We start from the raw sequence: 13,119 nt of genomic DNA, 5'->3' as shown, positions 1-13,119 counted from the left end.
TCATAAATAGATATATTTACTCATAAATACTGAGTATCTGGGTATGTAGTGCCATAAAACAGACATTAATCCTTTCTACGAGCTCCAAGTCTTGTTAAAATCAAACGTATTTTCCAGTTAAATCCGACAGTCGCCTCCACAGCTTCGTATCTCACAACAACCAGGAGGAAACATGACTTATTGTTGCTTTAAAGGCCAGAAATCCTCATTCTGAAGGTGATTTGCAGCTTGTTTGGTTCAGACGTGAGGCATTTAGCAGCAGAGAGCTGGACCTCTGGCCAAGTTTCGAATTTACGAGCAGAAAAAAAGCAACCAGAGATGAGATCCAGAAACAAGATTTAAGGTTTGAAGAAGTTTACACATCAACAGTTCGAGTTCCTGAAGGAGTCCAGACGAGGTTCTGACACGAGAAATGTTCAACAAAAAAAAAAGTGTTTTTGTCCTTCTGGTAGTAAATTTACTGTCAGTTAAAGGTCTAAAGAACAAAAAAAAAACTCAGATTTTTACAGCAACACTTCCAAATAAACGGTTTAAAACACACTGAAATGGAGAATTAATGGATCTTTTTCTTTTTCACGTTAATCGAGCTGATTTAAAATCTTTGACAGAAACTCAGTAAATGTTTTGTTCCATTAAATCAACTGCAGCTCTTTGCTTACAATTTGCAAAATAACTTCAATACTTGAGATAAATCTGCAATCTCTGCATCAGCCGGCCAGTAAAAAGCAACCAGACTTATTTTTCAAGTTCTTTGGTTCTGGACTGACTTTATCTGCTCAAGAATTGTGTAAAACTGTATTAATGAAGTGCAGTGTTTTCCCAAAAAATACAGTAAATGTATGACTAGGATTGGAGGCAATGAAAGGTTCACTCAAATCACATCTAGTTTCTAATATTGCAGCAATTTCTGATTATTTTCATTGTTGTTCAATCGAATATTTACCTGATTAATCCTCAGAAAATTGTGGAAAATGTCAAAAAGTGTTTCATCTAAGATAACAAATGTCCTGTTTTCTCCAAATATATTCAGTTTACTGTCAACAAGGAGCAAAGAAACCAGAGAATATTCAACTTTAAGAAGCTAGAAGTGGAGAATTTTAATTTAAATTTTTTCCTGTTTAATTGTTTTCTCGCTTTATTGTCAGAAAATGATCAAAAAAATCATTCAGTCTTCAGTTTATGACGACAAATGTCTTGTTTTCTCCAAATATATTCAGTTTATTTTCATAGAGGAGCAAAGAAACCAGAAAATATTCAACTTTAAGAAGCTGGAACCTGAGATTTTAGACTTTTTTTCTTTAAAAAAACACAGATTAATCTGTTATCTGAATAGTTGTTGATTGGTTTAATAATTGGGAACTAATCAGTCAATCATTGCAGATTTAGTCTACAGGACAGGAATCAGAAAATATTTCACGAGAGAAGACGTTTTATCTCTAAAAAAAATGTCAAATTGGATAAGGAGTGAAAATTAACGGCAATTCACTCATCAATCTTTGCTTCTACTCTCACTTATTTCTGCATTCAGCGACTGAAAGACTGATCAAAGTGTCAGAAGCTCTCAGAAATAAGGGATTTCGGTCATTTAGGAGCTGCTTGGAGTCCAAAAGAAAAGAAAAGACCCAACAGAGGTGGTTTAAACATCTGTATAAGAAGCTTCCCATGTGAAGTTTTGGGTTTATCCAACCAGGAGACGACTTCAGGGCAGATCCAGCAAACACTGGAGAGTTTTTGTTTCCTCCAGAACAAACAGGAGGAGGTAGAAGAAAACGTACAGACGGATGGAAACTTCATCTGCAGTAAAAGTTTACATCCTGACACCTGCTGCCGTCATTTGGACCATTTTTCTTCCATCTGTCTCTCAAACCGAACAACCAGGAAGAAGTGCAGCTGTAAAATTATCCCTGAACACACATCTAACGGCGTTTCCGAGTAGACGGGGACACATTTGAGCGTTGCACCGACCTGCAGAGACACCAGAGGACGAAGCCGAGGCCGCAGTAAGGATCCAGGCAGATGGCCACCTCTCTGGACGGGTAGAGCTCACACTGCAGCTTCACCGACCGGCAGAAGGCCCCAACGGCATTGTGGGACATCTGGAGGGAAGAGGAACAACGTAGACAGACAGGAAGTTCACTTTTAAACTCACACGCTGGTTTTTGTTTCAGCAAATGGTGCAAAAAAATTTCATCCAAGGATGAAAAAGCAGAAAATAAAAAAAGGGAAAACCCTTTTTTATTTCTTTTTTTTCTTTAGATGTGTGAAGGAATAGGAGCTCTTGTCTGCTAAGGTTGAACCTTAAAAGCCAAACGGGAACAATTTAAACAGCTGGAAGTAGTTTTAGAAACAACCCACAGTAACAGAGTGCTATTAGTAAAATTATTGAGTCTTCTAAATTTTGCTGAATTTAATTCACCGCCACCGTTTTGGTGAAATTTCAAAATAAAATGTCTCAAACTAAATCTAAAAACCCAGTTTCTATTTGGATTTCTATGTCAATTTTTCATATTTGTTTCTTTTTTTGTCTCTTTTCTGTACGTTTTGGTAATTTTGATGAGCATTAAATCACCAGAGGACAATAACACAACACTCCAGTTATACAGACCTACAATAAAATGTTTTATTGCCATTTTGAATTTTATTCTAAGTAGAAAAATCTAGGTTTTATTCTGCTGTGAACTGAAAGCTTTTGGGCTATTTTGCTGTCTAGTGGAAAGGAAACATCTCAAATATGAGATTTAAGTGTTTATATTTCTGCGTGTTTAATTACAGTTTGTTTATATATCAGTTGCAGCTTGGTTTATAGAACTTTTATTCCTAAAAACATGGTGAAAATCAATTTTTTAATGACTGTCAATAGTGTTTTCTGACTGATGGAATGACAAAAAAAAATTCTAATATGACAAAACAAGAATTTTGAAGCTGGTTTTATTAAAAAAAATATATGATTACTGTTCTGGAAATTAATGCAAACTAGCCACATTTAATGACCTAATTTATCATATTTAACAGAAAATAGAACTAAACATATCAGTGCTTTTCTTTATACGGTAACTTTTTATAGTCAATATAATAAATTCAGTGTCAGTAGGGTCGGTTTTTATTCACTTGAAGCCTCCATATGGTGAAAATCCATTTTTATTGTGGTTATTTTAAGCTTGCAGGTGTAACATAAAAGCTGCTGACATGTAAAGATGTTTATTTCTGCCTTCCAGTTTGTATAAAGGAAGGAAATTGTTTAGTTTGGAGGATTAAAGCTGAGCTGACCTGAACTCCAGCCAGCATCCCGGTCGTGGACACACTGAAGTCCAGATAGGCCAGACCGTCGGGGTTGGTGGGCTTGTAGAGAGCTGGAGGCTTCTTCTTTGGCAGGTCATCTGCAGCAAACACATTTATTATTAAATCAGACTCTGACCTGGAGCTGAACCCACACAGCGGATCCTTCAAACACCACTCAGAATTTACTGTCTGCAGCCAAGAGGCTCCTTCAAAGAACAAATCTGATGATGTTCAGCATTTTTTTATCACCGCCAACAAAACCAACACTGATATATTCTCCTGAAAGAGCTACAAGAGCATCTAAGGCCTCATGTACACTACAGATTAAAAGTTTGGGGTCACCCAGACAATTTCATGTTTTCCTCGAAAACTCCCACTTTTATTCATGTGCTAACATAACTGCACGAGGCTTTTCTAACCATCAATGGGCCTTTCAACAGCATTAGCTAACACAATGTAGCATTAGAACACAGGAGTGATGGTTGCTGGAAATGTTCCTCTGTACCCCTATGGAGATATTCCATTAGAAATTTCCAGGTAGAATAGTCATTTACCACATTAACAATGTCTAAACTGGATTTATGATTCATTTAATGTGATCTTCATTGAAAAAAACTGATTTTCTTTAAAAAATAAGGACATTTCTAAGTGACCCCAAACTGCTGAATGGTGGTGTAAATTATTCTTCTGAGCCACTCAGCTCCAAATCTGAATAAATGTGGAGGAAACTTTGTTTTCAGAAAGGTCACACAGTTTATAGTCTGAATGCTGCAGATCGGGAAGGTTCTTGTCTTTTTAGAGGTACAGCTTCTGATCTCTCATAAAGATAACTGACCAACTTAATCAGCTCTTTGTGCTTCATAAGCGTAGAGGAATGTAGATTATAACAAGAAAAGCACTCAGAGATGGCAGTACTCCTCCAAGGCATTGTCAGAAATGCAGCATTGGTTTATTAGTTATTGATGATCAGAAATCACGGCAACATAGAATGTGTCCATTTAATATAGATGAACCCACAAACAAAATGATCTTGCACTGAGCACAGGCGTGTGTTATGGATGTGTACGTTATGTACAGATACCGCATCATGTGACCTAAATATGTAGCGGGCGGCGGGTATTGATGGGACTCAGAAACACCCCCACAGTTTAATCAGTTGTTACTTGTATCATTTCCAATGGATAAGTCCACAGTGGTAGTAGGATGACAATCATGTGATCGTCACCAGGCAGCTGATGCAGTGTTCACTTGTTGTCATGGTTACAGTGACACCGTGCCACTATCTGGGAATGATACAGAAATCTGTAAAAAATCCATGGATCCTGACTATAAGCTGCATCACTGCTAAAATCTAATCACTTGGTCCTTGTTTCATTTCTGATCTTCCTTAAAAATTTCATCCAAATCTGTTAGTCTGTTTTTAAGTGATGTTGCTAACAGACAGACAGACGGACAAATGTACACGAATCATCACATAACTCTGATGCATTCCTGCAGAGTAAAATCTAACTGGCCAACTTGACGCCAACTGTCAGCAACAACAAAAAATGGAATTTGAAGCTGCTTTTAAAAAAAAAATCTTTAATAATTAGTCCATATTTAATGAGGTGATACCTTAATTTGAAATTAAAACATTTGCCCCGTTTAACATGATAATGAGGAACTGTTGATTCCGGGGTGATGATAAATGGAAGTGTGACAGCGGAGAATAAAGTTGAATAAATGGTTTCTATACCTGTGTCCAGGACTGGAGGCCAGTTCCTGATGTCCACGGTGGCCATGGCCTCTTTGGAGCGCAGCAGCTTACAGATCACAGCTGTGGTCATCACACAGGCCGAGTGGCTCACCTGAAGATTACAAAAAGACGGCAAACACCTCAGCTAAAAATACACCTGGAGAAGGATGGAGGCTCGAACCAGCAAAGTAAGAGTCAGACCTCGACGATCATCTTGACGGTGGGCAGCGTGGTGGAGATGTTCTGGGGGTGAGGCGGCCGCACCGTGATGGGAACACAGCCGGCGTACAGGCAGCCGTAGAAAGCTGCGATCAGATCGATACCTGCAGGACAAACACAGGTGTGAATAAAAGACGGTAGAACTCTGTGAGCGCTGCTGTTTAACTGCATGCTGTCTGACCTGGGGGGTAAACCAGAGCGACGTGGTCTCCCTCCTGCAGACCTCCTCGCTCCATCAGCAGCGCCGCCACTCGCTCCGCCCTCTTGTGCAGCTGCAGACAGGTGAGGGAGCTCGACACCGCCCCCTACAGGACAACACAGGGAGGGTTGTTAAGCTTCATGTTCCAACAGAGCTCCTACACCTTTTTACACTTTAATAAAGATTTCTAGATTTCTGTGTAGATTGTTCAGGCAGAGATTAATGAAGGAGGCCACCAAGACACCAAAGACTTCCCTGAAAATTAACAAGAAAAAGACTAGTGAGGAAGGCCATCAGAAGTCGTCCGATTTCCCTGACAAGAAAGACATTAGAGAAGGAGGCTACCAACACGCCTCTGAGTCTTCTGAAGGAGTTACAAGAAAAGCACTAGAGTGAGGGAGGTCACCAAGACACCTATGACTTCCCTGAAGGAGTTATAATCCTGAGCAGCTGAGATGGCTTCCATGCAGTGCTATGTTCCTCATGTAAAAATCTGTATCAAAACAAGGCTAACCCTTGTTCACATATCACCTCCAAGATGCAAACAAAAGTACATTTTTTCTCAGCTTTCACACGTTTACCTCCTAATTAAACTGGATGCCCAAAAGATTGTTGTCTGTTCTTCACCAGTCAAAGCTTTATGGGACAGTGTCAAGAAGAAAGACACTGATGGAAAAAACTAATTAAACCTGGACCAGAGTTCTCCAGAAGACATGATGGAGACTCTGAAGTCAAGTGGAAGAAGATTCTTTGGTCTGATGAGACCAAAAAGGAGCATTTTGACCATCAGACTGGATGCTCAGTTTGGTGGACACTAAACTCTACACATTATCCCCACTGTGAAGCACAGTGGTGGTATCATCATAGTATGAAGCACGGTGGTGGAGGCATCATGATGGAAGGCTGCTTCTCATGAGCAGGTCCTGGAAGGCTCGTAAAAGTAAAAGTACGGAGAAATCCTGGAGGACAACCTGAAAGAGACTTGGTAGAAGACTTGTTCTGCAGCAAAGTTCCAGACTTCTTCATCGATTTTTTTAGAACATATTTGAATACAAAAAGCAAGGAAACAGATGGTTTTAAAAGCAAACTGTTGCTTTCTGTTTGACACGTGCTCAGACCTCTCCAGCTGAAATCTCTTTGTCTATTCAGAACTTCCACTGCTATTTTCCCACCTTCCACATTTCCACTGCAAGTAAAACATTAAACTAAAAATCTTTAAATCACAAATGGAAGTACGACTTATCCACAGATTGTACTTTACGGGAAAACAGTTTTCAGTCGCTGCTGCACAGTTCAGAGGCTGATTTTGTGAGATGAATGTTAACTGTGGTGTTTGTTACCCGGGAGCTGAGGAGGGTGTAGAGGACGTGATCCGGTGTCGTCTGAGCTCTCCACTGCAAAACCTCCGACAGGAACAGGAACTGCAACACAAAGCACAGACAGAAATGTAGCTTCTGTACTTCTACAAGTCTCTCCGATCCATTTCAGCAGCATCAAACGTCTTAAAATGATGCATTTCACCCAGAATATCAATTACTGTAGCTTCAGCGTTTAATACTGAAACTGCAACGCACACAGGAGACATAAAGTTCCAATAAAGCCGCTATCGGTGTGAGACTGCAGAACCGGTATAAATAAGTCTTTACTGTCAAATGAATTCCCCGTCAGTATGCGCTTACTCACCAGCTGCTGCATGATTTGTTTTACTGCTGAGTCTCTGCCGTCTGTCCTTAAAGTGGTTCAATCGATATCACAGTCGGTGAGATTTCAAAGCAGGTAAAATTCGACCTGCCAATTCTGGGATCTGCCTCTGAAGAGTCCGTCTACGAGCAGTTCAAAGACGCAGCGGCTGAAACCTTTGATTGGTCGGGCTGTTTGTACAGACTGTTTACCGCCGGTTCATGATTGAAAATCAATCGCCGCTCCTGATTACAAGACTATTAGCGATGCTGTTCCTCTAAAATGTCATCTTTTCAATCTGCAACTCAGAAAACGTCTTGACCTTCACTCAGGTCAGTGATTACTCAGAGTTCAAGACATCGACAGTCTCAGAGCACAAACCGGGAAGCTTTACAATTACAGTCCTGATTATTTTGATCAGTATTGGGATCAAAATATTTTATAGCATTTTCACATTTAATGGAGCTCCGCTTTTACTTCTATGCTGTGAGGCATTTCTGCTAATGTACTAATCTGCATCAACATAACACCTTATTCACCTCCAAGAAGCAAAACATTTTCCCCAAGTTTCATAATTTTACCCCAAAGTTAAATTAACGTAAAGTAAATCTGTCTACAGCAGGTCGTCCTCAAAAACTGAGTGAGAAAAAAGAGACCAGCGAGGGAGGCCACCAAGACACCTATGACTCCTCTTCACCAAAAGAAACCCATTGTCAAAATAAAGCTCAAATTAAATCTGGACTAGAGTTCATTAGAAGACATAATGGAGACTCTGAAGTCAACTGGAAGAAGATTCTTTGGTCTGCTGAGACTCAAATTGAGCTTTTTGGACATTAGATGTTATATTTGGTTGACAGCAAACGCTGCACACTGCCACAGACACACCATCCCCACTGTGAAGCACGGTGGTGGCAGCATCATCATGTGGGGATGCTGAGGAAGGTAGTGGGCTAAAAGCATAGAGCAACTGATAGGGGAATCCTGGAGGACAACCTGATACAGTCTGTAGAAGAACTGAGACTTGTGGATTTGTTTTGAAATCAAGACAATGAGTCGAAGAAACAGCCAAAGATACACAGAAATGGTTTGAAGATCACAAAGTGAAAGTTCTAGAGGCAAGCAAAAAGCCAAAGGTGTATGTATTAAACACTGACTTGAGGGGGGTGTAATACTTAAGCAATAACTGAGCTGACGTTTTGTGTTTTTAATGAATCAACCGTACTTTATAGCCATCTGTTTTCACTCGGGCATGAAAGAACCTTGAACTAACTTGACTCTAACGCCTGACCTGGTCGTTGTCGTCGGTCTGTCCCAGGTCTCTGCCGCTGGCCTGAGCGATCCTCTTCCCCGACACCAGATTACCCACCATCACAGAGGCGGGTCCGATCTCTGCAACGCAAACACACCCGTCAGCATGTCGAGGACAAACGCACACAGTAGACCGTCTACGAACCGGAACCGTCCACGGACCTGGCTGCTTCTGCCGGGGTTTGGGCAGGTTGGTGACGCAGGTGTGGGGGCACATGAGGACGTTGCAGGGATGCAGGCCTCCCTCCAGGTACAGCTGCTTGATCTCCGAGAGGTGGATGCCGCCCAGAGGGGTCTTGGGTAGAGTGTTGGCCGGAACCAGAGCCAGGCAGAAGACACCGACCCCGTGGATGCTGTCTATGGCCTGAAACAGGGACAGATGGAGGGATTTCTTACATCTACACGTTATTTGTTTCAATCCTATTATTGTTTGGATTTTGATGATCGTGGCTTATAGCTGACAAAAACTAAAAATCTGGCATCTCAAATTATTAGCATATGTTTCATGCGATCAATTAAAGACAGGATTTTCAACAAAGAAACCTCTACAAAGTCCGAGAACATTGACATTGGAGCCTGAACCACTCTCCTAGATCCTAAATTTTCAGCACAAATATCTCACAATTTCTAGCTGTGTGGCAGCAAGTAATAATAAAAACGTAGTGGGAAATTCTGGATGATGGGAACATTTTGTTACCTGACAGAAGAAATAAACTGTAGCACACAAAACCAGCAAGTTTTAAATATGATACAAGATCTAAAATCAGTCAAAGTACCTGCAGGACGCGGCTCATCCACTGGAAACTGTCCTCCTCTGTGGAGTCGGGTCTCTGCTCGGCCACCACCACGATCCTCTCGTCCCTCAGCACCGTCACCGAGAACACCGCTATCCTGTAACCACGGCAACACAAACCTCCGTCAGCCATCAGCAAGAACGAAAAACTCCAAATATTTCATTTTACATGCATCTCCTTTAGTTCCTGGTGTATCATCTGAGGAGCAGAATCCAGAGAAACTGAGCACAGAGGGTCATTTTGAGTTTTCAGTGTTTTTACATTCATGGTGGTGATTTACTGAAACATACGGAGGAACTTTAACGCCAAAAAAAAAAAAAAAACAACACAACCCTCAATTTTGTCAGAGCTCTTCATCAGCAAACAGATGCAACGTCAGAACCAGAAATAAAAAAAAAATGCATAAACCAGAACAGAAATGACACACAGACACACTAAGATATAGATTAAAAAAACAGTTTAACTTGTTAATTTTACAAGTTTCCACACATCTTCTGTATTCTTCTTACTGGTGCATTATTTTGTCTTTTTCACCTTTTTTATTCTTGATTCTGTGTTTTTTGTTTGTTTTATGTTTATTTGTTCATCTCTCTTGTTCCGCATTTGCTGCTTGTTTTTACTGCTGTAAAAAAAATTATTTATGAGTATGTAATTATGTGGCTTTTGTTATTTTAACACAACAAAACTGCAACGCAAACTCACATACAGGTAAATGTACATTGTCCTGATGCAAAATGTGAACATGTAGTGGAAATTTTTTGTCTAAATCATCCTAAATTTCACACGTTAGGAGGACTTTTTGTGCCCTCAGCTGCTTCCTCTTTAGACAGAACCTTTAAATAGCTCCAGAAAGCGTCCCTCAGCCTGTCAGCTGGAAGATGAATGTCCTGCTCGGTGTTCGCCGACACAATTAAACTTCACTCTATTACTGCTCCTGAATTCGCCCACTATTGCTCTACTTTATTGGATTTATTACGCGTCGCCGTGTTGCTCGTTTGTCAGACTGACAGTGAACGTGTCAGACGGTTCCGATCCACTCACCGTCCTCGGTACACGAACTTCATGGGCTCCACCGCCAGCGCCGTGGCGACGATGTCGTCGGCGTTGTGGCGGCGCCCGCTCACCATGATCAGTCCGTCCATCTTGCCGGTGATGAAGACGAGGCCGCCGGGGCCAATGAAGCCCAGCAGGCCGGTGCGGACGAAGGCGTACTCGCTGATCAGGCCGCCGCTGGAGCTCACCGGGTAAACCTGCAGCACAAACACACACATAAACACACACAGTCAGCAGCACAGTCGCCATGGCAACCGGCCAGGACCACCGCTAACATCACACATCATGTTATTTTTAACTTTAATAATGTCACACTGCTGGTCCTAATAAAAGGAGAAATGATGCAGAGGATTTTACTGCCTGATTTATTTCACCTCAACGGAACAAAACATGAGAATAAAAATCACAAAAATAATCCACAAAATGCAGAAAAAATGGCAAAAGTTTTCTCTAATCTCTAAACAAAAATGCAAAACACACATTTTTAATTCTTTCTTTACTGTCAAGTAACATTTCTTCTTATAAAAGTGAGGAAAACAAACAAATTTTGCTCCTGAATTGTAATAGTAAAAATAATGATAATAATAACTTCATTTGTATAGCACCTTTTCAAAACAAAGGTACAAAGTGCGGTAAAATTCTTATATTTTCTTAAGATTAATAAATAAAATTTATTATAAATATTTATGACATTTATTACAACAAATTATTGTAAACATTCATTCTAAACATTTATTAGCAATACAACAAATATTATTATATAATTAATCATCTAATTTTCTTATAAAATTTTAAATATAATTTATTATAGATATTTATAATATTTATTATAATAACTCATTACAACATTTATAAGAAATCTAACAAATGTAATCAAAAAACTAATTATGTTATTTAAAAATATAAAAATACATATTTTAAAAATATAACAAATAAAAATGGTCTTATTTTAAAAATCTGCTACTTTAAAAAATAAATTGGCTAATTTCAGCTATTTTTAAAGCACAATTTATAATCTTTTCTCTGATAAGATTTCAGCGTCTGACGGTTTGTTTTTGCCGTATTTTTTTGAGCGAGAAACATCGCGTCTGTTCAGACAATTTAAATAATGCTCTGCAGTAAATAAAATAAAATAGCATGCAGTTTCTAACATCTGTTATTTAAGTCTTTTGATTCGTCGAAAACTTAGAGTGTCACAGAGAAAAGTGTAGATTTGTGTGAAACGTGCCGCTTTTTTGAGAGTTTCTGTTCACAAACAAACATCAAAAGAGAAAAAACCTGAAAACAGATTCAAACAAGTAAATAAAATCACAGAAACAGTCAAATCAGGTTTATTCAACACTTTAAAGACATCAGTGGTATTTATGATGTAGTTTTATCTGAAAAAATAAAAACAAGAGGCCTAATTAAACCAGAAAAAGCAGAACTATATCTGTTAGATATCAGGATAGTAGACCATGGACTAAGTTTGTAAATATTTCAGACCAACGACGTGGTTTTCTGTGATGAAATGTTGATTCTAATAAACGTTTAGAGTAAAAACTTGATCACTTTGATTGATTCTATTTACAGAAACGACATGAATCTGGAGCCGCTCACCTCGAAGGTGTTCTTGGTCATCCCCGTCAGGCCGTAATAAGACGTTCCCGTGGCGATGGAACAAACACACAGTTCTCCGATCTCGTCGGTCTGACAGAGCTGAGGGACGCCTTCAGGTTTCACCACACAGACCAGGCCTGAGAGGGCGAGAGACATAGAGACACACAGAGAGAGAGAGAGAATCAGAGGGTTAACGCTGGTGAAATTTTGGGGGGGGGGGAAAGTAGATTTTTGATCCCAACAGCATCCAACCAACGACTGTCACTGTTAATTGGCTTGTGGGTTATTTTTTATTTTAATTGATTAGTGGGTTTGGTAAATTAAGAAATCTAGTTAGTACAACCTGGATGACCTTTCCTGCTCAAAAAGTGTGTCAGAAATGAACAAAAATAAAAAAATTAAGTTTAAAAATTAAAGTATGTCAACTATTGAAAAACATAAATAAAAAGTGCTGATTATTTGAATAAATACAAAGAGTACCAATGATTAAAATATATATATATATATATATATATATATATATATATATATATATAAGAAGTGTGCAGATTATTAAAACAATTACAAGTATAAAAATTATATATATATATATATATATATATATATATATATATAAAAGTGTGCCAATTATTGAAAAAATAAAAAGTGTGTCCATTATTTTTTTAAGTGTGCAATTTTTAAATTCTGTAAAAAATAAATAAAAAGTGCACAGACTATTAAAACAATAAAGCGTGCATCCACAACCCAAAGATATTCAGTGTTGTGAGAGAAGAAGAAAAAACAAACTAAAATAATAAAATTAAAGGAGCAGCATTTAGAGAATTTCCACATTTTATTCCATAAAAAACACAAACTGATGACAGAAATAGCTGCTGATTGATTTAATACTTAACTAATCAATTAATGGCTGCAGCTCTCTTCAAAGCAAAAGGAAATCTCGTGTCTTGAAGAATTTAAACTTAAAAAAAATCTAAATTTTACCAAAACTGATGAACCAGTTACCAAAATAGGTGGTGATTGATTTAATTGTTGACAACTGAGCGATTATTCGTTGCAAATCAGAGAATTTAGACTTTTATTTAGACCAAAACAGTTGGCAATTAACTAAAAAAGTTGACAACTAATTGATTAATTGCTGCAGCTGTGCTCCAAATACACCTTTTTATGAAAGTAAACCACATCTGAGTCACATTTACAAGATTTATAGCCTAAATTAGGCTGTTCTAACCCAAATCTGACGTCTGCTTCTGTCT

At 38.8% G+C, this 13,119-nt stretch overlaps 1 protein-coding gene across 3 annotated transcripts in view; it reads right to left on the bottom strand.

Annotated features, from left to right (window-relative positions):
• LOC110969113 (disco-interacting protein 2 homolog C-like) overlaps positions 1-13,119 on the bottom strand; it is an 88,871-nt gene that overhangs the window by 19,370 nt on the left and 56,382 nt on the right. For all 3 annotated transcript variants that reach the window (XM_051940150.1, XM_051940151.1, XM_051940152.1), the window contains 11 exons: positions 11,867-12,003; positions 10,256-10,464; positions 9,197-9,311; positions 8,583-8,784; positions 8,401-8,501; positions 6,773-6,853; positions 5,415-5,538; positions 5,216-5,337; positions 5,015-5,126; positions 3,268-3,377; positions 1,966-2,096 (listed from right to left, as the gene is read on the bottom strand). In XM_051940150.1, coding sequence (XP_051796110.1) covers positions 1,966-2,096; positions 3,268-3,377; positions 5,015-5,126; positions 5,216-5,337; positions 5,415-5,538; positions 6,773-6,853; positions 8,401-8,501; positions 8,583-8,784; positions 9,197-9,311; positions 10,256-10,464; positions 11,867-12,003 — 1,444 coding nt within the window. The remainder of the gene's footprint in view (positions 1-1,965; positions 2,097-3,267; positions 3,378-5,014; positions 5,127-5,215; positions 5,338-5,414; positions 5,539-6,772; positions 6,854-8,400; positions 8,502-8,582; positions 8,785-9,196; positions 9,312-10,255; positions 10,465-11,866; positions 12,004-13,119) is intronic.

Source organism: Acanthochromis polyacanthus, chromosome 20 (assembly GCF_021347895.1).
Source record: "Acanthochromis polyacanthus isolate Apoly-LR-REF ecotype Palm Island chromosome 20, KAUST_Apoly_ChrSc, whole genome shotgun sequence".
In the NCBI taxonomy this organism is placed as follows: domain Eukaryota; kingdom Metazoa; phylum Chordata; class Actinopteri; family Pomacentridae; genus Acanthochromis; species Acanthochromis polyacanthus.
Note: the sequence above shows the minus strand (reverse complement) of the source record. Positions and strands in the feature narration are given on the sequence as shown.